Source organism: Arvicanthis niloticus, chromosome 8, assembly GCF_011762505.2.
Source record: "Arvicanthis niloticus isolate mArvNil1 chromosome 8, mArvNil1.pat.X, whole genome shotgun sequence".
NCBI classification, from domain to species: domain Eukaryota; kingdom Metazoa; phylum Chordata; class Mammalia; order Rodentia; family Muridae; genus Arvicanthis; species Arvicanthis niloticus.
In genome coordinates, this window is record NC_047665.1 from 191,097 (window position 1) to 218,707 (window position 27,611).

A 27,611-nucleotide genomic window follows, 5' to 3' on the forward strand; every position below is an offset into this window, starting at 1 on the left:
GTGTGGGCCAGGACAGAATGAGTAAAAACATACAGTACTGCTGGCTGTTGTGACGCATACCTGTAAACCCAACACTTGGGAGGATGAAGCAATAGTATTACCATGAGTTCCAGGTCAGCCTGTGATACATTGTGAAGTCTATTTTAAAAAGAAAGAAACAAAGAAAGAGGAGAGAGAGAGAGAGAGAGAGAGAGAGAGAGAGAGAGAGAGAGAGAGAGAGAAGAAAGCACAGTGCTGAGATAAATTACAAATTTAGGAATAAAAGAAAGATGTCTTATCAATCTTTAGATAGATATGACATCACGTTAGAAGATCACTTTCCAACAACTTATCTAAATATCTTTAGAAAGTTGCTATGACTATTTTTCTTTGACATTATATTATTTATTAGGCCTTGCCACATTAGTAGAAGTGGACGGCCTTGGTGCCTGAAAGTTTGGATTCCCTAGTGTTGGGGAATTTCAAGAACAGGGAGGCAGGAATGGGAGAATGATGGGAGCACTCCCTCATAGAAACTCCCAGAATTATATGGATTAGACATGACAGAGGCCGGCTGTCAGAAGACTAGATTCCAGAATTCAAACAAAAAATTATCTTGATACTAAAATTTGTTTTGAGAATTGTATATTGCCGAATACATAGCCTTGGTGTATCTACTCATCAAGCAAGCTGAGCAGACCTGCTCAAACCTCTGATGTTCTGGAATTCCAGCTAGATATAGTGAAGATACAGATAGATACAGAAGATACAGAAGATAAAGGCTTATCAATTTATTCTTCCCCCTGCCCCTCTTCTAATATCTCAGCACCTGTAATCAGCTTGAAGAAGTTAATGAAGGCTCGGCACCCCAATTCCCTGGCCTTGGGGACTGAGGTGGTTAATATTGGGCTGTCTTTCTAGGGAAAAGTAGTGGTTTTGTTGGAACAGGGAGGATTAGCTAGGATTTATTGCATAGCCATAACCTATTGGCAGAAATATATATAATAATTGTTATTAAGATAAAGTTATAATTTCTTAAATGGTACAAAATTTACTTTCATTTCAAATTTAAGGTTTTCATTGGTATGAGCTTCTTATTGATATAAAAGTGAGATTAATATTGTTACTCTCATAGGCATTGTGCCTATATAACACATTTAGGAATACAAGGCTTAGACCCAGTCCTTTTTTAACTTTTTTTTACTGATTTGAGATGGTTAGCCTGTGATTTAAGGGCCTATAGCAAGTTCATGGCTCTGAGTTTATTGTTAGGGTGTTTTCTATATTTTATTTAGATATAGCTGAGAGGAGTTAACAGACAACAGTCCAGATTGCCTTACATAGATAGTTGGTTTTCAAAACATCAGAAGTCCACAGGATTGACTTTACAAACATGTTCATTTTGATTAGAGACCTGTCTGCTTCTGACAGCTTCCTGACTTGGATTCTTAGAAGAAATTGAGCATCTTTGGAGTTACTCCAGTTGTGGTGAGACAGCCATTAGGCAAGAATTGCCTCTTGTCATCTACAGACAAATCACTGTCCAGAAAAGGACAAACTTGCAGAATAGTCAACTGATTATATCTACCAAGACAGAGTAATCAGCCCTTAATAATTCTGCATCACTAGGTCTGTCAGATGATCCTGGGCCAGAAGGCTGAAGATCGGATTCTCCAATGTTTTTTAGTATAGGGACTGTCTAGGTGTTCAGCGGTATCTATAAATTGGCTAAGTTTTAGAAGCTATACTTTGTGCTTCCCATAATTTCAGTTAACTCAGTCATTCTGGATTTCTGACGGGGTTGAAAACTTATAGTCTCATAGCCAATCCCAGCTATTTACTTTGAGAGAAAAGATTTGAGAGGATGGTTTTCAGCTGACATGCATTCTAAAGCCAAGAAAAAAGCCAGGTTCAGAACTAAGTGTTTTAGTTAGGAGAGACGACAGAGGTTCTGGTTAGTCAACAGAATGATGGACTGGGTATTAGGTCTATCTTGTACCTTACTGACCCAAATTGGTATAGTTATGCTTTAACTGTATTTTGAGAGAAAAGTTTTATTTTAACAGGAAGGGTGATATGTAGGAGGAGCTAAGGTGGGAGGAGTAAGGAGAGGAGGAAGAGAAGGAGAGGAGGAGCTAGGAGATGAGAGAGAGAGAAAGACACACACACACACACACACACAGAGAGAGAGAGAGAGAGAGAGAGAGAGAGAGAGAGAGAGAGAGACATGGAAGCAGATGTTTGAGTGTCTCCACCAGTCAAAGATAGTTGGTATATCTAGGTTGGGTATTGGGTTACACTTCTGATTATATAGGCATCTTGTTATTGAGCATTACCAAATTTATAAAGCCATTGATTAACATTTTAAAAATTGTATAAAAGTGAAAAGGAGGAAGGGGATGGAATAGGGGTTTGCTAGGAGGGGAAATGGGGAAATGGGGATGGCATCTGAAATGTAAATAAAATATCCAAAAAAAACCAACCCCTAAGACTGCATCTAATACAGTAGCCACTTCCTAGATTTCAGACCTTGGGCTTGAGGTGCTGCTCAATGGTAGAACACATACCTAACATGCAAGTACCTGTGTGTTCAACCAGCAGTGCCACAGATTAAATTCAGTTCAACTCAATTTAGTTATGCAACATGCTATTGTATCTTGTTTGCACTACCTTTGAAATCTTAGATTTTCAAATTTTCTCTTTAAGTTATTTTTATGGGTTCCTTTGTTTTTCTGTCTTGTTTATTTTTTGCTTTTGTTGAGACTTGGTCACACTATGTATCTCCAACTTTCCTGGAACTCACTTTGTAGACCTGGCTGGCTTTGAACTCACAGAGACCTGTCTGCCTCTGGAGTGTTAAGATTAAAGGCATGAACCAATATACCTGGCTTGGGTTCTTTTGTTAATGAGATAAACTTAGTGTAGGCACATGCTCACTTTTTTTTGCATACATGTTTCTACCACGATGTATTTCTGTAAATGTTAAAGAAAAAGCTTACACAAAGTGCACAGAAGGTGCAAGCAAAATGAAGGTGATACTAAGAGCCACCACGGCCACCATCTGGTGAGAAGATACCTGAGCCAAGTGTTGATGTAACAGGAGCTGTTGCAATGCTGGAGAGGAAAGAGAAAAGGAGGATTTGAAGTGAAAAAGCATCACAAGGCAAGGGAACAATATGTCATAAGTAATAGATGGTGTCAAATGAGGCTGAGATACAGGAAGAAGTCAGAGCCTAAGCTGCACTGGACATAATAACGAGCAGTCTAATCCTTAATGAAAGCACAGATGTGATATAATAAGATACCTTTGTGTTTTAGAAAGACTTATTTTGTCTTCAGAATGAATGCTTATTTGAAAATGGATCTAAAAGATAATATACTACACAGGTAAGTAATAAGAAGGCTATGAATTAAGGCAATACTGTGGTGAAGAACAGGCACAGAATGATTTGTAAGAAATAGGGCATAGTGGTTGTTTGGATATAAGTAGGAGTGGGAAAATAAGGGTAGGAGGTGAGTGAGATAGATGGAACATTTGATGAATGATCATGAGGGGGTGGCTGAGATAAGAAGGGAGTGACCTACATCAATACTAGTTTCTACTTTGGGTGTAGAGATAGTGTTGCTCATATTGTAAATAATGCAGGGACAGCAATTTAGCAGCAGCTTATAATTTGAAGATGTAAAACAGGGATAATAGCAAGAGAATTAACTCTTTGTCTACCTGGGCAACCTGAACTTCTCTTTCCTTTTTTTTTTTTTTTTTCAGCCAGGGCCTCAGTATGTAGCCCTGATAGTCTTGACTCTTTTTAAGTTAACTAGGATGGCCTTGACTTGCCTCTGCCTACAGAGTACTAGAAAAATTAAAGCCATGTACCATCATACTCAACCTATCTTTTCTTATAAAATGCTAGTTCACTCACTATGGGAGTCTCTCCAAAATATTTTGAATACAATTGAATGAATACAATTTAGCTGTCTTCAGACACACCAGAGGAAATCATCAGAATCCATTACAAATGATTGTGAGACACCATGTGGTTACTAGGAATTGAACTCAAGACCTCTGGAAGAGCAGTTAGTGCTGTTAACCACTGAGCCATTTCACCAGCCCTCTCCCCAAAGTTTTTATGCTGTAATTTTAAATAAGTATCTTTCTATTGCTTAACATCTGTCTTTCAAAAATAAGAAATGTAAGCATTACTTTCCATACTGTGTTTTACACATTCTGTAAGATATTAATCCATGTTCTGAGAATAAGAGTAGTGTATATAAGTAAATTTGGGAATCTATCTATCTATCTATCTATCTATCATCTATCTATTATATGACTGTAGAAATCTAATAGAAAGAATTAATCTTCATTTTGTTTTTTTAACAAAGTTATTTTCCACCCTGAGACAGATATTTCCTCTTGTGTATCTTTTTATTAATATGAATCTAAGCCATGAGTCCATACAAATCACTCCTGGATCAAACATGGTAATATTGGTTAGTGAGAATCATTATTTTTCTAAGCCTATAAGATGCCAAATATGTGGAATACATGGTTTCCACTTGAATTAGAACATAATTAATCAATTCTCAGGGTTTAAATGTCATACAATAAACAATCTGTAAAAAAAATTACGTCATAAAGGACTAGCAAACTGGTTAAGAGAAAAGGGAAATTTACTCCAAGCCTGAATGCCTGAGTTCAATACTAGGGACTCATGTGGTGAAAGAAGTAAAGAAACAGCTAAAAGTTCTCTAACCTTCACACATGAGCTGTGGCACATGTATGCTCACATATACATAAAACAACATACCCAGCAATAAATGTAATTTCATTTATTTATTTATTTATTATTCTTTTTTTTTTTTTTTTTAAAGAAGTAAGAGATTAGGCCTGGTAGTATAGACCTTTAATCACCCCACTCTGGAGGAAGTGGTAAGTAGACTTCTGTGAATTCCAGGCCATCCTGATCTACATTGGTGTTTCCAGGACAGCTAGGGCTACTGAGTAAACCCCACCTCCAAAGATAAACAAAACCAAACAAATCTGCACAGATTGCTCAACGATTATGAGCCCACACTGCTCTTAAAGAAGACTTGAGTTTGATTTCCAAGATGGGAGTTCAGTTCTCAGCTCCTATGCAGGGTGGATCACAACTTCCTATAGCCCTACTTCCAGGGAATCTGCCGCTTTTTAAAGGCATTCGTGATCATCCATGTGCACCATACATTCAAATAACACTCAGACTTATGTACATAAATAAAAATAAAAATGGCTTAAAGGTGGTGTGCTTGGTGAGTTTCATGTCCCAACTCTATTTCCCATGTTCTGTCAAACATGGTTATATATACTTGTATGTGTATGTGTTTTCCCTGCATATATGTGTATGTGTGTGTACCATGTATATGCTGAGCCCAGAGAGTGTGTCAGACCCCTAAAACTGGAATTACAGTTGTGATGGTGCTGCAAACAGAACTTCTGTCCTATGCAAGAACAACAAGTGCTTTTAGTTTTGAGCCATCCCACCAGTACTCAAGGTTACATTTTAAATCATTGAAGTTTAATTTGAGTTTCCACAATCCGGAATTCAATCAAAGAATATCTGAAAGACAAGAGGTCAGGCTGGCATTTTAACCAAATGGTGTTAGATGTTTTTGTGTAGCTATGGAAGGCAGACTCAGAATCAACAAAACATGGTTGAAACAGGAGGAAAACTTTGGCTCATTAAAAGGATATTGAGAAGCCAGCCCATCTCAATTTGAGTCTACAGCCAAGTTAAGTTTCTATTTACTATAAAACTTGAGGTTTATATATTTCTCAGTGTTGGGCTGCACTCTACCCCAGTAGCCATAGAATGTACTGTAACACCCCCCGACCTAGCTACCAGTTCTTGAGAATGTTCTATACGCATTGTTCCATGACCCACTTTAACCTTAACCACCTGGTCTCACTTCTGTAACTATGAGTACATGCAAAATCCCCCACCCTATGGTTTTGCCCTATATAAAGGGCTTAAGAAATTGGATTGGGACTGGTATGATGAACCCCATTTTAGGGGGAGACAGGTGCTGATTTGGCTCTGGTTTGCACACAATAAATCTTGCTTTAATTTGGACATAATTTGGGTTGGTGGTCTCACATCTGTGAGATTAACAATATAATTTATAAAAATGACAGAAATCTGTAAATGTGCTTGACTTTTTAACATATTGTCTCCAGTTATATTTAACAGTTGAGAACAATGTCCAGTGTGGTAGCTTAAACCTACACCCAGCACATGGAAAGACTGAGATAAGATCATTATCATATATTTAAGGCCAGCCTGGGTCATATATGGAGAAGGATTGAGGACAGTCTGCCTGAGATTGTGGAGAAGAAATTTCTAGCTTTGTGCATGCGTGCCTGTTTCTGGGGACTGAGCATAGCGAATACCAGGCAAGTGCTCTACCACTGAGCAATATACTGTGGATTTTTTTTTTTTAATTAATCAGTGCATGGTTGGAGGCTTCTGAAATCCTCTCTATTGTAGACCACTTCCTCATTGAAGGATTCCAGATCCAGGGGCTGTGTGTCAGTTCATTTTTATAACTATCATCATTAATTATTTAATTGGTGTGGGGGATGGAAAGAGCTCAGTTTCTATGGTGCCTAAGGACCCAAGTCAGATCCCTAAATCCCACAAAAAAAGGAAGGTGACCTGCAGTTGGAACCTTAGCCCGGGATAGGAGAAAACAGTCCCTAGGACTCAGTCACTAGCCTGTCTAGCCCAATCAGGAAGGCTTTTTGTCCTTCCAGTCTCGGTAAAATGCAATAGGCCTGGAGTCCCTAGAAGATGACGTATTTTTGATGCGCTACGCAGACGGGGCGGAGCTTGCCTGAGCTACTTGAGAGGGGTGGGCGTTCTAGGCGGGAGCTGCCTTTGCTGAGTTCTCTGGGCGGGACGCTGTCTCCAGACTGTTCGGATAACTACTCACTGCCAGTGTCGGGGTCCTGCGTTCACCACCACCATTGCATAGTTGAGGCCCTGTTCGCTTCCTGCACGGATTCAACCTCGGCGTCCCCTCAGCAGCCGGTGTCGCCACTGGCGCCGCCGCCGGAGCGGCAGGCCGCTGCGGACCGCGGAGCCCATGAAGGCTCGGGCCCCGCCGCCGCAGTCGCGGCGTCGTCGGTGTCTTGGAGCGATCCGAACCTGCTCTGGCATGACGGCGGCATGAGCACGGAGGAGTCGCCGGAGGAGCCGGGGTGGAAGGCGGTGGCCTCACCCAAGGCGTCAGCCATGCCTGAGAAGCGCGGGAGCGCTCAGGCCGCGAGCGGCAGCTGGGTAAGTTTTGGTTGGGTTCGGATTGGAATTGTGGCTGTTCTAGGAGAGCCAGGTTCATTGAGAAGCTAGCTTTCCTAGCAATTCCTCCCTAGACGAACCTCCAGGAGATTTGGTTATTGACTAAAAAGCCACTAGACACGGGACAGTAAATATAATTTAGATATCTCAGGAGTTCTCCATCCTGTGTCAATTTACAGAAATCTGGGAACATATTTTCTGCAAAGCAACTTAGACTGTGTGTGTGTGTTGGGGGGGGGGGGTGTCTTAAAACCGTCGTTTTACTCAGTTTCCTGAATAGCCTACAGGGATGCTGGAGGTCAAAGTGGGAGGCGCCTTTCTGATACTTCCTCCTTCTCTTGGTTTCAGAAGAGACCCTGGTGTGCTAAGAGGAAGCTAAAGATCTCTGTACCTGAAGGTGAACGTTCAGCCTGATCTCTAGTAACAAGTAAAGTTGAGATGACTGACAGCTAGGGAAAGCATATTTTCCCTGACCTGGATTCACAGTACAGACCTTATCAGTGTCACTTTTTCTTCTTCTTTTTAAAAAATGGTTGGAAACTAAGCACAGGGAATGTCATTTCTTCAGTCACAAGTATAAAAAGGATTTTTGGGGAAGGATGTACTTAGGACTTAAAGCTTAAGAAAGTTTTGCAGTGAGTTGAGTATAAACTTGCAACTTTTCCTATAGGAAAGTTTGTCCAATGAGAAATAGGAATTTAAATAAAGATATGTATAATCTTGCATATTTATTTTCTGTTAAAGAATAGTAAGTGGTTACAAGTACATATTTGACTATGTGAATTCACCTTTGGTAGAGTTGGGAGGGTAGAGAATTAGAAGTAGTATGCAGAATGAAATTTTAAGTCAAAATTCAAACATGCAAAAATATTGAGGTAAAACAGAACCACATGGTATTTTAGTAAGGGCTTACTAGGTACAAAATTGCTGCAACTCTCAAAAGTCTGCAAAGAACAGACCTTAAAGTTTTGTTCTGTCTGCATTCTTGTGGTTCATTTCCTTGATGTTTTAGACCTAGACTAGAGCTGGTTTTTAGTCCTGATTCTACCAGAGTTTTACCACTCAGTGCCTGATATGTAAAATGGTCATGTATTAAAGAGCATTGGGGAGAGGTAAGGGGAGAGGTAATTTTTTTTTCAAAGCTAAGGTTTTTTTTTTGTTGTTGTTTTTGTTTTGTGTGTGTGTGTAGAAAGCTTACCTTGTGGGGTAAGTTCTCTAAAATTGTTTTTCTCATTAAATAGGTTACACTTCTTTCTACCCTTTAAATGAAACTAAATTACCAGTTCCCCTTCTTGGCTTCCACTAGTAGATGGACAGTACTAATTAATGGACAAGCCAATAGCCTAAGGCATGTGCCAGCCATAAGTCAGTGTAGGGTATCGTTTCTCTATTTCTTTCTACCTTACTCTTTTAAATTTATTTTATATATTTACTGTTTATGTATAATGTGTGTGGGTTCAGGAGTACATATGTTTTGAAACCTTACATTTTGAAACAAAAGCTCTTTCAACTTGGAGCTCACAGCTTTTCTAGACTGGCTGGTTATCGAGTTTCAAGGATCCTCCTATCTTTGTGCCCTCATCCCATCCCTTCCTCCTTTTCCCAGTACTTGGGTTAGCACATTCACCTTGCCCAGCTTTTTATATGTATGTTAGATATGAGCTCAGATCCTTTTGCTTGTATATCAGGTATTTACTGAATGATCTATCTCCTCAGCCCATGTATGGATTCTGAAGGGTCATATTATACATGTGAACCCTTACCATGATAAAAATGTTCAGTTTTTTCCATTTTCTAATTTAGAAAGGAGCCAGACTCTAATCTAAAGCCAGTGTGCTTCAAGCAGGAACTTTTGTGGGGTTATTTATTTAAAGAAACCTAGACTCTCTAGGACTCCTTACCTTTCTTTGGATCCTAATGCTTATCTAATTTTGGGCAAAGGTAAATTACTCACATTCTTTCCTCAACTTTGAGAGAAGTAGGTACAGCCATGTTTGATTGCTGTGAATACTGGTTTTTTCTTTTATCTTTTCTTTTTTCCATATAGTTAATGAGATGACTAGCATGTGCAGGGTTCAATGGAGGGTGTAAACACATTGGTGTTTATGTCATGTGCCAGTACTTCCAAATTATATTTTTTATTTTCATAGTTCCAGAATTACTTTTAAATACTGTAACTTCCATGATTTGATTTTATTTTAATGAGCTATTTTTTTCCTTAGTTCTTGGGGAATAACTATACTTTTGGATTCTTTGATATTGCTACTAATCATAGGGAAGACTGCCTGGGCACAGGACTCTTATTCAACCAGCATTTTTTTTTCTACCACGTAAGCAAAAAGATATATGAACTTGAAAACCATTGTCAAAAAGACATCATCTGAAAAATAGAAGGGACCTAAAGCATTCATGGAATCAGTTATTTCTTCCATGAGATCCTTTGTCTAAGACAGAGGAGTCTGTCAATTATGCGCACATTTTAATCTTTCTGTTCTTCCTTGCTATGAGTTAATACACAATTTTAGGTGTTTTATCAAAACTATTTTGATTATTGAATATATACTTTCTGTTATATGTAGTTTTTATAACCACATAAAGAAAGTTGTTTTACAGTTATTTAATTTTTTGATTATTTTATGCATATGAGTGTTTTGCTTGCATGTATGTATATATGTATGTATGTATGTATGTAGACCTCATAATGTGCTTGCCTGCAGAGGTAGAGGAAAACATTGGTTCCCTGGAACTAGAGAGGTAAATGGTTGTGTACCACCATGTGGGCACTGGAACCAGATCAGGGTCCTCTAGAAGATCAGCAAGTTCTCTTAACAATTTGAGCCATCTCTCTAGTCTTGCAGCCATTTATTCTTGGCATCTGATGACAGTTAATGATTTATTGTGAAGAAAATAGAATGTTCAGTATAATTTTCCAAGATTTGTTCATGGAACGGACTCCAAGAAGCCAATATTTGGATTTCAGTAAAGACCACTGATTAAGAGACTCATATAATCAGTACTATTCTAGTGACATTTGATATCTCTTGAGATGGCTCAGTAGGAAAAAGTGCTTGCAGCCCCATCATGCAGACCTGACATGTTCTCAGCACTCAGGTAAAAAGTTTATCAGTCTCAGCTTTGACAATTATAAAGTCTAAATATAAACCATGTGTGATGGAGTATCGGATATTTAGACAATATTTACTACTTAAAGTAAATATAAAGCATATTCATATTGTTAGTATTAAAATTCATCTTTAATAGTGATATATATATATCAAAGAATTATTTTAAAATAAATTTATTTATGACTTATTGTCAATAATTGTTTGATTTTACACCCCCCTTTTTTTGTCGTACAATTGTTTAACAGTTTATCAGGCCAAGAAGTATCTATACATCATCTCTGGATAACTTATAATATGCAATACAATAAAAATGCTATATAAATCATTGCTGTTATTTTATTACTTAGAGAATAATGATGAGAAAAACTTCTGAATTTCTAGTTATCTTTGAATATTTTCAATTTATAATTAGTTGAGTCTGTTGATGGATTGCGGAAGTTACAAATTATGGAAGATTGGCTATATAATAAATATGATATTAGCTATAAGTAAATGGCTTACAACAGATATATAGAACTTTATTTTCCATAGCTAACTTTTATTTTATATTGCAGAACTGGCACTCAAATTAAATTTAGAGTTCTGAAGATAGATTTTTTCTTTTCTTAAGTAATTAATATAGCTTCCTTCAAGGGACTGAAACATTTTATCTGATACTAATAACACATTTGTATCCTCTTTACCCCCTTAAAAAGCAATAACCTTTTCTCTCATAAATTTCATTTATTGAAGTGGCCATGCCACCTGTTCTTTAGTGTTGACCACCCTGTAAAGAAAGAAAATGGGCCAAGGCTTTTTTTTTCTTTTTTTCCCAAGAAAGTCTATGACTGCATGTTAGATCGAGATCAAGGCAAGATGACAGCATCTCTCATTTTCCATGCTGGCAGGGATTGGTATTTACTGTGTACTTTGATCTTAAAGTTGGGGATCACATTTGGAACAACAGTCTTTTTCCGACAGACAGATCAGATTGAGAAAAGTCAATGCCCTAGTTCATCTAAATTTTTCAGGTAATGTAGATTAAATGATTTATTAAAATTTTGTATATATTAATTAATGCTGGAATTAATTAATATGGCAACAGTTATTCCTTAACCAGTATTTTCCCAAATAACATCACAGAGACCTTTTAATATTTCAAAGCCTTAGGCCTTAGCTAGGCAGATTTTCAACTAGCTCATCTAAGTTAACTCAACTACCTAGCTCCATCCAGCCACATGGCTATACCTTCCAGGCCTGTGATCATGGTTGTCTCCTCTTATTCTCTCGGTAAAAAGGTTTTCTTCCTCCTCCTCCTCCCAGAGTTCCTTTCTCCTTCCCAGGAAATCCCACCTTCTACTTCCTGCCCAGCTGTGTGATTATCAGATATTTATTAAAGCCAACCAGAGAATGCCTTTGGTAGGTGAGGAAGGACAGAGACACAATTTCATACAGCATACCCCAACAGGTTATATTGAGAAAGGGATAAAAGCACTGTTGGGAACTACACAGTAGCCAAGCCAAACTTTTTAGTGTAGGAAACAAGGGTGAATGCTAAGTGAAGATCTGAATCTTTCTTTTCTTGAGAAGCTGGCCAGTGTTGATTACTGTCAGTTCTTGCTCAGATTTCTGTGGTGCAGGCTGCCTGCCACTTGTATATGCTGGTTCTATTTGTATAAGGAAAGCAGCATATTATAATGGACAGGAACACACACTGGAGATATGTGACCATTTTTGATTGAATGCCAGCTCATTTATTGTTTATATCTGAGTTTTCTCATCTATAAAATGCAGATAATTGCCTCTAACCCTGAGTACTGTTTTTTGTTAGAATTTAATGTTGGAAGCACAGTATCAGTACTTTACCTAAATTCTGGAATTTTTCTGACCTCCTAAATGTCCTTTCTTCTTTTTAATTGGAAACCTGAAGTTCAATATTTTGATGACTTTGCCAACATAATGCTGCAATTTGGGACAAAGCCAAGGAATGTCAGCAGTCTTCCAAAACTAATCCACTTGAAATGTAGGTATTATAGAGGCCATATCCATTAGCTGAATTGTTAGACATAAAATAATGGCATAAGTAAATAGGTCCTTAGTAGCCCAATTAAAGATATTAGTAGTAATGCAGAACAGAGAAAGGAGATTCATTTAATGTGGCTGGGTTGGTGTGCTGTGGATATATGTGTCTCCATTTATAGAGTGCCAGCCTAGCATTCCAGAGGATCTAGGTTCAATCCTAAAACAGGATGACAGAAACACTCAGGTCCAGAGGTTAAAGCTAAAGGAATAGGACTTTAAATTCATATTTGGCCAGCTTGAGGGTGAGGCCTTGTCTTAGAACAACAAAAGAAAACTTAGAACATTGTAGTTACATTGGGAAGATGAGCCAATAAAGAGATCTTGTGACATGACATTTAAGTTTAAATAGAAGGCAAAAGTTAGCTATAAACAAGCAGTCTTGGTTAAGGTATAGTCCTGCCTCTTACTGATCCATCATTGTCTAATTTCCAGTATTCCTACATGGTCTGACCAGTCATAAATGTGTGCAGTCCCTTCCTGGGTGAGAAATTCCTCCTTTGGTTGGGAACATACTTTACTACCACCCCCCCACCCCCCACCCCCCACCCCAGAAAAAAAGATACTTGTATAGACATTCTGGTCCCTTGGGGATCATTGTTTCAACAGCCAAAAGAAAGGAGCAAACTGTCTCTTAGAATATATTTGTTCCTTCCAGGTTGGTTACAGTACTTGCCTAGTTTGAGCATCTACAGAAAATAGGTCTGGGAGAAACTTCCATGTTGAATGACTTTGTTATGTGTTCCAGTTATGGATTCTGTTGCTGTGAGAAACACCATGACAAAAAACAACTTGGGAAGTGTCTTAGTTTTCTTTTATAGTAACAAAATACCATGACCAAAGTAGCTTATAAAATAAAGTTTATATTTTTTATAAAATAATTAAAAGTGTTTAATTGAGCTTATGGTTTTAGAGGGTTAGAGTCCATGATAGTAGAGCAAAGGCATGGTAACAGGAACGGCTGAACACCTACCTACCATCCAAGAGACACTGGGAGGGGCATCGAATTTTGAAACATCAAAGTCTGTCCCCAGTGACACACCTCCAACAAGACCATACCTCCTAATCTTTCTCAAACAATTCCACCAACTGGGACCAGTTGTTCAAATATATGAGCCTGTGGGGTCATTCTCATTCAAGAGAGAATGTTCTTGTGACTACAAGAACAAAACGATTTATTTAGCTTAGACATCTGAATCACAGTCCCCATCATTGTGGGAAGGCAGAAACTCCAGCAGGCTATAAATCTGATCTCAAGAACTGAGGCACTGATTATGAGTAATGCTGCCTATTGAACTTCTCTCCATGTTTTGCTAAGTTTGAATTTTTATATAGCCCAGGACTCCTTGCTCAGTGTGACACTATCCCTGGTAGGCTGTAACCTCCCACATTAAGAAAATGACCTCCAGACTTAGTTGCCTACAGACTTAGTTTTATGGAGGCATTTTTTCAATTGAGGTTCCCTCTTCCCAAATGACCCTAGCTTGTGTCAAGTTTACAAAAACAAAACCTAAACAGCATATTATGGTACTTGGTTTAGCCACTCCACCTCCAGCCAGGTGGTATGTTAACATGAATTTGCTTTGAGCTAAAAAATTGCTTCTACTCAAACTTAAAGTAGGTGGAAAAGTAAGTCAGATTCTGTGAAGTGTTCTATACTCATGTTGTTCCTCTGTAGACCTGGAGAATTTGTTCTAATACTCTTCATAACATTGACTGGGATCTTGCATTTCAGCACCAGCAGCATGGAAATAAGGAGATACAAATGAAATCACTTTTAATTCCTTCTTCAACCTTCATTCTTCTCTGCATTCTACTTTTTTGTTGTCACTAAATTTTCTTTGAAGTTGTTTGCACCACAACTTGCACATGCTCTCCAGTTCTGCTGAGAACTCTTACACACTCAATAATATTCCTCTTTGTTCTAGAGTGTGTGTGTGTGTGTGTGTGTGTGTGTGTTATATTTGGAGAACCCTGGACTGGCTAATTCTCTCTCGCATTAGTAGTGTTTGATGAATATTTCCCTAAGAATGAGGTGACCCTACCACCCTGAGGGAATCTCTGTCCTATATCACCAGAATCTGGAGGGAATACCAGTGCCACTTAATTTATAAAGAGAATACTATGGATACCCAAAGCCCCCCATTTTCTCACTACTCCCTCCTTTCTTTTTTCTTAGAAATGTAGAAATGGATTTCTTGGAAAGAAAATGAAATACCCCTAGGATTTTAGAATTTATATCTGCCAAAATTAAATCAGAAGTGTAACCCACTACCCAACCTAGATATATCAACTATCTTTGACTGATGGAGATACATGAACATCTGCCTCCCTGTCTCCCCCCTCTTTCTCTCATCACCTAGCTTCTCCTCTCCTTCTTCTCCTCCTCTCCTTACTCCGTCTCTTCCTCTTGGTACTCCTCCCACCTTAGCTCCTCCTACATATCACCCTTCCTGTTAAAATGAAACTTTTCTCTCAAAATACAATTAGAGCATAATTATGCCGATTTGTACCAGTGAGGTACAATATAGTCCTAATACCCAGTCCATCATTTTGTTGACTAAACAGCACCTCTGTCATCTATCCTAACTAAAACATTTAGTTCTAAACCTGGCTTTAGGATGAATGTCAGTTGATGACCATCCACTCAAATCTTTTCTCTCAAGGTAAAATAGCCAGGATTGGCTATGAGGCTATAAGTTTTCAACCCCGTCAGAAATCCAGAATGACTGAGTTAACTATAATTGTGGGAAGCACAAAGCATAGCTTCTAAAACTTAGCCAATTTATAGAGACCTCTGAACACCTGGACAGTCCCTCTACTTCAAAACGTTGGAGCATCTGTTCGAGACCTGCTTTTTAAATAAAACGAGTTCCAAAGTTCTGTTGGTTTGAACAAAATGATTTGCTGCCTAAAAACAAACAAGCAAACACCCTTATGGTCCACCAATTCCATAGACGCTCTCAGTTCTTTTTCTGTGTGGTTTACATTCTGGTTCTGAAGCAGTGGGGTCAGATGGATGCTTTGTTGTATTTTTTAATCATAGAGGATTTTAATCTTTCCTTTAATCTCAATTGCGTTTGAAGATGAGCAGCCTAAAGGACAAACATGTGCTTCACATCTCAAAAAACAGAGACTCTTCCCTTTAAACAGCTCTTTATTTCTTAGCATATGGCAGCAACTTTTTCTTCCTTTTAGTGTGAAGTGTCCTTCTCCATCTCTTTTGATAAGTTTTGGTTGAAAGTCTATTTTACTCCAATTTGTTTCTTGGGACCATTGGCTTGGAAATTTTTTTTTTCTAGCCTTTTAGTCTTAGATATTTTTTCTGTCTTTGTCACTCGTGTATTTTCTGTATCCAACAAAATGCTGGGTCCTGTTTAAGTATCCAGTCTGTTAGCCTATGTCTTTTTATTGGGGAATTGAGTCCATTGATGTTGAGAGATATTAAAGACCAGTGATTGTTGGTTCTTGTTATTTTTATTGTTAGAGGTGGTATTATGTTTATGTGGTTCTCTTCTTTGGGGTTTGTTATGAGATGATTAATTTCTTGGTTTTTCATGGGTGTAGTTTCCCTCTTTGTTGGTGGGTGTTTGAGTTTTCCTTCTGTTATCCTTTGTAGGACTGAATTAGTTGAAAGACACTGTTTAAATCATGGTTTTGTCTTGGAATAACTTGGTTTCTCCATTATGGTGATTGAGTTTTGCTGGGTATAGTAGCCTGGGCTGGCATTTGTGGTTTTCTTAGGGTCTGTATGACATCTGTCCAAAATCTTCTGGCGTTTAGAGTCTCTGTTGAGAAGTCTGGTGCAGTTCTGTTAGGTCTGCCTTTATATGTTTTTTGGCTTTTTTCCCTTAGGGCTTTTAATACTCTTTTTTTTGTTCTGTGCATTTAGTGTTTTGATTATTATGTGATGGCAAGATTTTCTTTTCTGGTCCAATCTATTTGGTGTTCTGTAGACTTCTTGTACCATCTCTTTCTTTAGGTTAGGGACATTTTCTTTTATGACTTTGTTGAAGATATTCATTGACCCATTGCGTTGGGAATCTTCTCTCTCTTCTATTCCTATTATTCTTAGGATTGGTCTTTTTATTGTGTTGAATTTCCTAGATGTTTTGGGTTAGAAACTTTTTTTCACTTTTTTTTTTTTTTTTTGACCATTGTGTCAATATCTTCTATGGTATCTTCTCTGCCTGAGATTCTCTCTTCTCTCTCTTATATTCTGTTGGTGATGTTTGCATCTGTAACTTCTGATCTCTTTCCTAGCTTTTCCACTTCCAGGATTGCCTCCCTTTGTGATTTCTTTATTGTTTCTATTTCCAGTTTTTAGATCCTGGAAGGTTTTGTTCAATTCCTTCACCTGTTTGTATTTTCCTGTATTCCTTTAAGGGATTTATGTGTTTTCTCCTTAAGGGTTTCTACCTGCTTATCTATTTCTTTAAGGGAGTTATTTATGTCCCATCTTTATAAGACAGGATTTTCGGTTGGACTCTTGCTTTTCAGGTGTGTTGGGGTATCCAGGGCTTGCTGTGGTGGGAAAACTGGGTTCTGATGGTGCCAAGTGGCATTGGTTTCTGTTGCATATGCTCTTGAGATTGTCTCTCACTATCTGGTTATCTCAGGTGTTACCTGTTTTTGATGTTTCTAACTGGATCCTGTACCTCTTTTGAGTCTATATCCTAGTTGTGAAGGAGTTCTAGGAGTCAAGGTGTCTCAGGGTATGGGAAGGGGTCTGCCTAGAGATGAGTTGTGGGCTGGAAGGAAGATGTGTCTCCCCTCAATAAACAGTCTAGACAGGAAGCCATTGAAATGAGTCCTTAAAAGTTGTGATAAAAATGATAAAATGTGCTCTTTACAATTGATGGCTTGTGGTGGTGGTGGTATCTGGGGCTCAGTTATCTTTAAGTGGCTGGCCACTGGGAGTTTGGTTGTGCTTCGATGAGTATATAGGCAACACAAATTGGACTTGGTGTTTTCTTTTTCTTTTTCTTTTGGCCAAGGGCACAAGAGAGGGATGGGGAGCAAATGCAATCAGGGTACATTATATAAAATACCCAAATAATCAATAAAAATGTTGGAAAAAAAGAAAAGAGAGCAGCAGCTGGACTATGGTGGTGCATGCTTTTAATTCCAACACTCTAGAGGGAGAAGTAGGTAAATCCCTGTGAGTTTGAGGCCAGCCTGGCCAACAAGGCAAAAGGGAGGAGGAAGAGTGTCATCAATGTGAAATCTTCTGGAAAGTGTTTCCTGAGAGTCAGCAGCACACACAGCTTTGTTCCAGATATGCTATGGCCAAGGCTCTACCTTGTGCTAGCAGCCAAACTTGGTAGTTACTTAGATGATGCTTGTTTTGAAGTTATGATGGTGTCATAAAGAGCAGCTGAGGCTTGCCACTGTGTGTCAGAGCTGGAGTTCTTGAAGAGACTACTCGTGAAAGTACACTCCAGTCGCAGCAAGGGGCCCCTGCCCTGCAGTTTTGGAGATGCCAGTACACTGGGATAACCATCGAGAATAGCATCAACAGTGGAGTGGAACCAGCCAGGGCCTAAAAGACAAATTGTGTGCTGCAGAGGATAGAGCTGGAGAAATGACCCCCTGGAGGAGCCTAGTGGATTATTGGCTATATCAGATCTAGATTGTTAGAGTATGGTTTTGCTTAGTTCAGATTGTGACTGTGTCCTGATTCTTCTCTCTTTAAGAAAGTATTTTTAACTTAATTTTGACCTTTTAACCGGAACCCACAATTGAAAAACTTTTAACTTTTAAAACTTTTTGTATGTTTAAAGAGATTGGATATTTTAAAAAGACTGAACTTTTAACGTGTTTCAATTTATAAGGAATTTATGTGTGAATTTAAAATTATTTATGTTTCATAAATATTAACATTAATATGCCACCATAGGGATAAATAAGAAAGGAAAGGCTCTAATTGAAAAGTGATGTGTTTGTGTGTCAAATTGACAAGGGATCAGTTGTATTTGCTAGTTTTATGTCAACTGGACACAAACTAGAGTCATTAGAGAGGAGGGAGCTTCAAATGAGAAAATGCCTCCATAAGATCCAGCTGTGGGAAAGTCTGTAGAACATTCCTAATTAGTGATTGATCGGGAGGGTCCAGTGTTTTGTGGGTGAAGCCATCCCTGAGCTGGTGGTCCTGGGTTCTATAAGAAAGCAGGCTGAGCAAGCCATGAGGAGCAAGCCAGTAAGCAGCATACCTCCAGGCCCTCTGCATTGGCTCCTGCCTCCAGTTTCCTGCCCTGATTGAGTTCTTTACTGATTTCCTTTAATGATGAACTATGATGTGAAAGCACAAGCTGAATTAACCAACCCCCCACCCAACAAACAAAAATTAAAAATAAAGGACACAAAGTTGGGAACAGTACAGAACTTGGGGTGAATCTGGAAAAAAGTTTGGTAGATATTATATTAAAAATACAAAGTACATGGTTACATTTTAGGAGAGGTATTTTTCAACATAAGTAATTTCTAATTGGTAATATATAAATGTACAATGGTAGTAAACAATAAGGTAGATATTTTTTGTTTGTTTGTTTTGTTTTTCAAAGTGTTAGAAATAGCATGGCTTCAAATTTACAACTCTACTGTCTCAGCTTCCCAAGTGCTAGGATTACAGGTAGGCACCACTGCAGTGTGTCTGTTTTTATAGTCAATCAGCATTGCAGCCATATGCCTGCATTTTAATGAACTTCATGAAAAAGAATCCCAGGTTGAGAGAAAAACAAAACACTTGAAGCACCATGTGATAACTGGATAAGATAGGGTCCTTTCTCATTCCTCTCAACTCCCTCTCTTCCTCCAAGCTTCTTGCTGAGGGGTCCTTTGAAGGAACGATCTTTAAGACAAACATTAGCTACCTCAGAAGTTCAGTGATCTCTGTGGCAGCTAATAACTGGAGAGACAGTTATTAGTGAGCATCTTGATCAGGTCTCTTTGTAATCCCCAGTGGTGTGACAGACTTAAGGTAATACACTATAGGAAGTATCAAGTTATTCACATTATTATTATCTAGGCAAATTTATAAGTGACTTGCTATGATAGTATCTTTCTGTAAACCTAGAGTTAATAAAAGAAGTAACTGCACAATTAATATCACTTGCATGATGATCATGCATCTGTGTGGCTGACAATGCATACTGTAGCTTCACTGGTCCTTTATTAAATGCTACTTCTAAAGCTGCCTGTCTATCTGTTCCATAGAAAAGGCCCACTATTCCACTCAGGGACATGACGACAGTCAGTGCATGCATATACAGATAGTTCTACTAAGACTTAGCTCCTATAAGGATTGAACTTCATAGCTGTTCTTTAGCCCAAGACACCTTCCCCTAAACCTTATCATGAAGTGGTCATGTCTTCAGTTTATACTACAGACTTTTACAGAATAGATGTTTGGGATGGATCAGAGGAGATAACAGGCAGAATATTTTACTTTTTTGAGGATACTTCCATTCCAGGGAGTTAGATGACAAATTGAAACAAGTCATAAATTTATTAGAAGTCCTTCAGAAAATAACAGTGTAAAGGGGAACTAGGGATAGGAGATCTTAAAGGAGCAGTAGGACCTAACCTTATAGCAAAGGCTTGTGCTTAAAGAGTAGAAATTAAGAGATTAGCACCATTAAGGAGAGGCCTTCTGCTCTCTTTGGAACAATGGGAAGGGTACCTTGAGGGCAATATACCCCTCACCCCACCTCACACATATTTCACAGTAAGCTTCCAATTCCTAAAAGGAAAAGCCCCAGGACAGTGGTTCTCAACCTTAAAGCTGCAACCCTTTATAAATGGTGCTCTCCAACCATAAAATTATTTTTGTTGTGACTCCATAACTGTAATGTTCTTACTATTATAAATATTTGTGTTTTCCCATTGTCTTAGGTGACTCCTGTGAAAGGGTCCTTCTGTCCCCAAAAGGTTGTGACCTACAAGTTTAGAACCACTGCCCTAGGGTTTTTGTTTTGTTTTGATTTGATTTGCTCCTGGAAAGCAATTGTTTCAACTTAACAAAACTCGTAGCTAATGTAGTTAAAGGGAAAGGAGAGTTCATTCTAAACTGGTAGTAGAATTAGCAGGAATATAGCAGTATAAGCCACACTGTGCTGGCTTTGGAAGTATAAGGTCATTTTGGGTTCTTCTTCCATGACTACAGAGAACTGCTGAGGCCAGGCAATATGTAGTAACATTGGAGTTTCTGCAGGAAGTCCCTAAGAGGCCAGGATGCCCAGAGAGGCCATTGAGTGAAGTTGTGCAAGAAGCCTGGGTTACAATGGAGACACTGAGATGTTGGAGATGATGGAGCCATAAGACCAGCCCTAGAGAGATTGCAAGCAGCAAAACTAGAGGGGATGAGCCAAACCCCTTGAAACTAAAGTTTCTGTTAATGGACATGGAAATATAGGATGTGATTGTGTTTGCTTTGTATTCTTCTCTGTTGGAAGGAGTTGAAATGTATGTTCTATGCCATTGTATGTTAGAAGTGTGTAATTTGCCTTTCTATTTTACAAGGAGTCACAGTCAAGAAATTGCCTTGAGTATTAAAGGAGACTATGAACATTTTTATGCTGGTTTGTTTTCCAAAACAGGGCTTCTCTGTGTAGTCCTGGCTGCCCTGGAACTCTCTTTGTAGACCAGGTTGGCATAACACTAACCCCAGAAGAGTGCCTGCTTCAGTCTCTCCAGTGCTGGGATTAAAGGTGTGCTACCACACCTGGCTTTGACTTTGGATTTTTAAATGGTGTTGAAACTGTTAAAGACTACTGGATTTTTGTAGTTGGACTAAGTGCATTTTGCATTATGATAATGGCTGTGATCCTGTGAGGCTGCCAGAGAGTGGAATATTGTTGTTTTGAGTGATGTCTTAGTTGGGGTTTCTATTGCTGTGAAGAGACATCATGACCAAGGCAACTCTTATAAAGGGAAACATTTGATTACGGTTGGCTTACAGTTTTAGAGGTTCATTGTCATCATTGTGGGAACTATGGCAGCCTGCAGGCAGACATGGTGCTGGAGGAGCTGAGAGTTCTACATCTTAATATGAAGGTAGCTAGAAGACTGGTATCTGCAGGCAGCTAGGAGGAGGTTCTCTCTTCCACACTGAGCTGAGCTTGAGCACTAGGAGCCTGCTGCAACAGTGACACAGTTCCTCCAACAAGGCAACAACTCCTAATAGTGCCACTTCTCATGGGGGAAGCACATTCAAACCACCACAGGTGAGAAGTGTCTTGTTAGTCTCTCTTCAGTAATCTCTCAGCCATCTGCTCCAGCTGCCTTCTGAATGCTTCCCCTCCCTACCTTCTGCCATTATAGATTCTCTTTCTGCAACTGTAAGCTAAAATAAACTCTTCCATAAGTTGCTTTTGGTCATGGCTTTTATCACAGTGATGAAAAATAACCAATGCATAGCTGTATCCTGGTCCCCAGTGTGGTTTTATTTTAAGTGATAGAGGTGATCCAAAGTTTGTATATTTCTTCATGCCACTGATAATAATATCTTATGTTTATTATTGTTTTTAATGGCTTTCTTTCCTTTTCAGCTACAAGGTTTTGGCCAGCCAAGTGTTTACCATGCTGCTATTGTCATCTTCTTTGAATTCTTTGCGTGGGGCCTGTTAACAACTCCAATGTTGACTGTAAGTACTACTGGACCTTTAGATATGGTGTATATGAAACACAAGGCATTGTTGAAATTGTTTCTTTATTTAGATGTTAATGGTTCTTGATTTAAGGACCTAATAAATAGAAAATTGGTAAGTGCTTTATAATGATGAATATAAAAATGAACATATGCCTGGTTTTGATAACTTCTCTATAGCCATTTCTTTAAACCAAATATTGAATTTCCTTTTAAACAATTGCTTCTTTTAAAAATTTTTATGTAAATGACTCTTTTGTTTGCATGTATATCTGTGTATCTCTTGCATCCCTACTTCTGGAGACATGGCTAGTGTGAGAGACACATCACATCCTCTGAAACTGGTATTACAGGTGGTTGTGAGTTACCACGTAGGTATTCAGACTTGAGTCTGGATTCTCTGGAAGTGCAACAGTGATCTTAACTGTTGAGCCATCTCTCTAGCCACATATATATTTGACAAGAACTAAGATGTTTGGTATATGCATATATCATCAAACAAGTACCAAAGAAGAATTGTAGGGATCAGGGGTGGGATGTGGGATTGTACAGATTTTAAGAATTATTTAACACTTAAGGTAAGTTTTAAATGTCTTTGAAATTAAGTTTCAGTTGTCTTTAGTTATTTTTAAAAGTAACTAATAGGCCAGGTATAGTGGTTTATGCCACTGGGGAGGGCAGAGACAGGTAGGATCTGAGTTTAAGGCTAGCCTGATCTACAGAGTTCCAGGATAGCCAGGACTGTACAAAGAAATCCTGTCTCTCAAAAAATAAACAAAATAAACAACAAACAAAAGCACTAATAGTTCTCTCTTCTTAGTCATTATTTTGCCATAGCAGACAGGTCCTTTTCATACATTCAATTTTTGTCTTATAGTTAATATAGAAGTTTAAAGGGTGGACATTAGCTAGTTAGCCTTATAGAAGACCTTAGCATACATTTTTAGAGAATATTTCATTATTACTATTTTGTTTGTATACATGCATACATGTATGTGTTTGCGTAGGCCAGAGAACAGTGAAGAATGAAAACTGAACAAAGAATACCAAAATTCCAAATTTATAAATTCCAAAATCCTCCAAGTAGTTAACATCTTTGCGACATTCTGACATTTTAACAGGGGCCCTATTTTTATTTTGTTATTCAGTTTTTTCATTCATCTGTTTGAAATTAGCATACTGGCTTGCACCTCATAGCTTGCTCAGCCTGCTTTCTTATAGAATCCAGGATGACCAGCCCAGGGGTAGCCTCACCCATAATGTGTTGGGCCCTCCCCGATAAATTGCTAATTGAGAAAATGCCCTACAGACTTACCTACATCCTGATCTTAATGGAGGCATTTTCTCAGTTAAGGCTCCCTCCTTTCTGATGATTCTAGCCTGTGTTAAGTTGAGATAAAACTAGCCAGTACAAAAGTAATGTTTTCCATATATATCTTGTTGCTATTAATCTTTTTCCCTCAGTACCTTATGTTACTCTCCTTTCTTCCTTCACTAGCCCTTTGGTCTTTGAACTCCTTTAAAATCTCTTTTCTCCTTTATGGTCCCCTTTTGTTTTTGTGGTCTATATCTCCCTGTACACATGATTTAATTTTGGGAGATTACATGCTTTTAGGAATTTATCCACATTTTTTCTAGATTTGTTTCAGCTAATTGAACTGTAATTTTTTAAAGTTCCTGAAAACCCCTTACAGTTCATTATAGTCTCTTGCAACATACCTTTTCATCTCAATTGTTAGTAATTTTGTCTATTCTTTCTTTTTATTCATTTCACTAGAATGTGTCAGTATTATATCTCTTTTCAAAGAACTCCTCTTTTACTATATGTATATGTGTGTGTATATATATATATATATATATATATATATATATACACATATAATATACACACATATATATTTAATCTTTATTAGTTCCTATCCTAATTTTGTTGTTTCTTGCTGTCTACTGCATTTTTAGTTTGCCTTATTTTTTTTAATTAATTTTTTTTTTTACTTAATCACTTTACATCCCACTCACTGCCTCCCTCCCATTCACCCCCTCCCACAATCCTTGCCACATCTCCCCCTTCTTTGAGCATGTAGAGGCATCCCTGGGTATTCCCCAACCCTGGCACTTCAAGTCTCTTCTAGGTGCTTCGTCTCCCACTGAGGCCAAACAAGGCAGCCCAGCTAGTCTCACTTATAGGCAACAGCTTTTGGGATAGCCCTGTTCCAGTTCAGGACCCACATGAAGGTCAAGATGTACATCTGCTACATATGTTTGGAGAGGCCTAGGTCCAGCCTGTGTATGTTCTTTGCTTGGTGGTTCAGTCTCTGAGAGCTCCAAGGGTCTAGGTTAGTTGACTCTGTTGGTCTTCCTGAGGTATGTCATTAGGTTGTGATCTAAATTTTTTTAAATTACTCTCTTTATATCCTGATCAGTACCTGCCTCCCAGTCACACCCTCCCAACCTTCACCCCATTTTCCCTCCCATTCTCCTTGCATTGGGTGGGGTCTCCCCTGAGTATACTTGCTCCTGGGAATGGCCACTCTAGCTTGCTTCTTGGGTCTGTTTGCTTCGAAAACTTTTTTTCTAGCCCTTTACTCTGAGGTGATGTCTATCTTTATTGCTAAGGTGTGTGTTTTGTATACAGAAGAATGATAGATCCTGTTTTGGCATACATTCTGTTAGCCTGTGTCTTTTTATTGGGGGAATTGAGTCCATTGATTTTGAGAGATATTAATGACCAGTGATTGTTACTTCTTTTTTTTTTTTATTGGATATTTTATTTATTAACATTTCAGATTTTCAGATGTCATCCCCTTTCCCTATTTACCCTCCCGATAGCCCCCCTATTCCATCACCACTCCTTTTTGCTTTTAGATCATTTTAATTACATGCAAGTATTAAGGTCAGTTCTAGGATGAGGGACTAGAAATACAATAGATGCAAATAGTCAAGGAAGAAGCAAGACAATAAACACAAATAGTCAAAGAGCAAGCAAGGCAGTAAACAAAATTCCATGAACATTCCCATGATCACTGTTTCTAAGGGCTTATCAGGATGACTAAAATATCTGAGCCAACTTCCCTGTCCTAGGCCAAAGTCATTTTCATGTCTGAAGTCTTACTTCCTTGTTTTAGCCTAAAATTTAGATTCCTGTCTGAAATTACTTCTTTGTTCTAGCCTAATGTTTAGATTCCTGCCTGAAATTACTTCTTAGTTTTAGCCTAAGATTTAGATTCCTGCCTGAAGCCTACTTCCTTGTCCTTGGCCAATGTCATATTCCTGCCAAGCAGCCCATTTCCTTGTCCTTGGCCCATGTCAGATTCTTGCTAGCAGCCCCAAAAGCTTTCCACCTCTCCCCCTTATTTTATTAACAAGACTGAGCCTGTCTTAGGTTGTTCTGACAAGGATGCCTTCCTTACCTGTCATGGAATATGCATTATCAAAAGCAATGCATTTCTGTCTTAGGTTGGTAAGGCTTTGTGCAGAATCTTACCTGTCCTTGGCTTGCCAGCCTGTTAATTTAATAACTCTTGGGGGGGGGGGGGGTCGGTCCATTTTCAGGTTCAAGCCATGTACTTTGGCTGCCAACATGTTGATGTTGTTAAAGACAAGCTTTAACATGATGTGCAGGAATAAAAGTAATCCCAGGACAAAAAGGGCTAGCATGATCAAGCTATAGATGCCATTCTTGAAGCTTGGCCAAAATAGAAATACTGGCCTCAGGCCATGGGCAATTTTATCAGCAGTATCTACCACATCAACGCTCAGCAGAGTAGCATTCTTGAAATTCATAAGCTCTTGAAATTCATAATTCATAAAACATCTAGAGAGGTGTTAGAATTATGTCAAATACACTACAAGTGTCTTTAAACTTTTTTCCAATTATAATGACTACCACTGTAAATTTTAGAACTAACATGAATCCAATGGTATTTGGCATGACACTCAAGATGGCTCCTTACTCTTAAAATTCTGAACCTCTTTCCAACAATTTGAATAGGATAAAGAGCATCAATCCTTTCTTCCAAATGCCTAAATTCTTTTGTATATTCAAAACATTAGTAACACTTTTTGTTAAATGATTAACAAAAGTAGCTGTCTTAACTTCTTGTGGCAAAGCAATTGCAGAAGCAGTGGTGCTAGGAAGTAATGTAATTAAAGCTGTTATACCAGCAATAATCAAGCCCACTACCTTCTTGTTTCTGCTTAAAGCCTGACTCATTTCTTCCAGTACTTGCAAGCTATTTTTAGAATATCAAGGTTCTGTGATACTCAGGGCAATAAAACAAAAGCTGGATGATAGACCTCCATAACTGACATGCCAGATTTCAAAACACAAACACAATTGGAAGGTGTACAATCAATGAAGTTTACATTAAATACTGTAGAAGAAACAAAAGTAATTAAAAGAGCCTTAATACATGTGCTAACATCTGTTTGAAATCCAGATCCTGCCCCAACTTTATTGCTTGCTAGCATGGCATCATAGAGGACTGCAGCTAACTTCTAAATATGTCTTGAAAATGTCCAGATCCAGACTTCCAAATGAAGACTATTATTTCCAATATTGGATTGAATTCTAGACCAGTCTATGATTGAGCCTGGATAACTGGTCACATTTAAGAACAATACAAGAGTCATTTAACTTCTTTTTTTGACTCTGTTCTACAGTGTCTAAAATCTTGAGGCAAGGCAGCTTGTCCCATCAGGGGTATAGGTAAGCAATGGTGGGTCGAGAACATATGTCTAATACAGCTTCCCAGTCACGATTGTCAGCACTCTCAGCAAGCTCATAGGTTAGCATCATTCTTTTTCTCAGCATCAGCATGTCTTACCCGTCGTTCTAGCAGCCACCATGCTCCTTCAACATCCTACACTCCTGGGAGTGTTAGAGCTCCTGGGAGTCCAGCCTCCTCTGGGTTTTGGGGGATTGGGTGCAGAGCCGACACCTCAGGACTGCTCTAGGTGGAGGCTCAGAATAGAAGAGTATGATTGTTACTTCTTGTTATTTTAATGTTGGTGGTGTTTCTCTCTCTCTCTCTCTCTCTCTCTCTCTCTCTCTCTCTCTCTCTCTCTCTCTCTCTCTCTCTCTCTCTCTGTGTGTGTGTGTGTATGTGTGTGTGTATGTTTGCGTGTGTCAGAGTCCCTTGTTTTTCCTGGTATGAAATTACTTATTTCCTGTGTTTTCTTTGGGTTTGACTTTTCCTTCTAGTTTTCTATAGTGCTGAATTTGTGGATAGATATTGTTTGAATTTGTCTTGAATATGTTTTTTCTCCATCTATGGTGATGAGGTTTAGTTTGGCATCTCTGTGTGTGTGTGTGTGTGTGTGTGTGTATGTGTGTGTGTGTGGTTGAAGATATCTTTCTAGGCCCTTCTAGCTTTTATAGTTTCTGTTGAGAAGTCTGGTATAGCCGGGCGGTGGTGGCGCACGCCTTTAATCCCAGCACTTGGGAGGCAGAGGCAGGCGGATTTCTGA

At 38.6% G+C, this 27,611-nt stretch overlaps 1 protein-coding gene across 1 annotated transcript in view; it reads left to right on the forward strand.

The window, feature by feature from the left end:
- Positions 1-6,826: 6,826 nt before the first annotated feature.
- Positions 6,827-27,611, forward strand: part of Slc71a2 (solute carrier family 71 member 2) — a 63,254-nt gene continuing 42,469 nt past the window's right edge. Inside the window, exons 1-2 of the mRNA XM_034510408.2 lie at positions 6,827-7,295; positions 22,045-22,140. Of these exons, the coding sequence (XP_034366299.1) occupies positions 7,185-7,295; positions 22,045-22,140 (207 nt within the window). The 5' untranslated portion in view covers positions 6,827-7,184. The remainder of the gene's footprint in view (positions 7,296-22,044; positions 22,141-27,611) is intronic.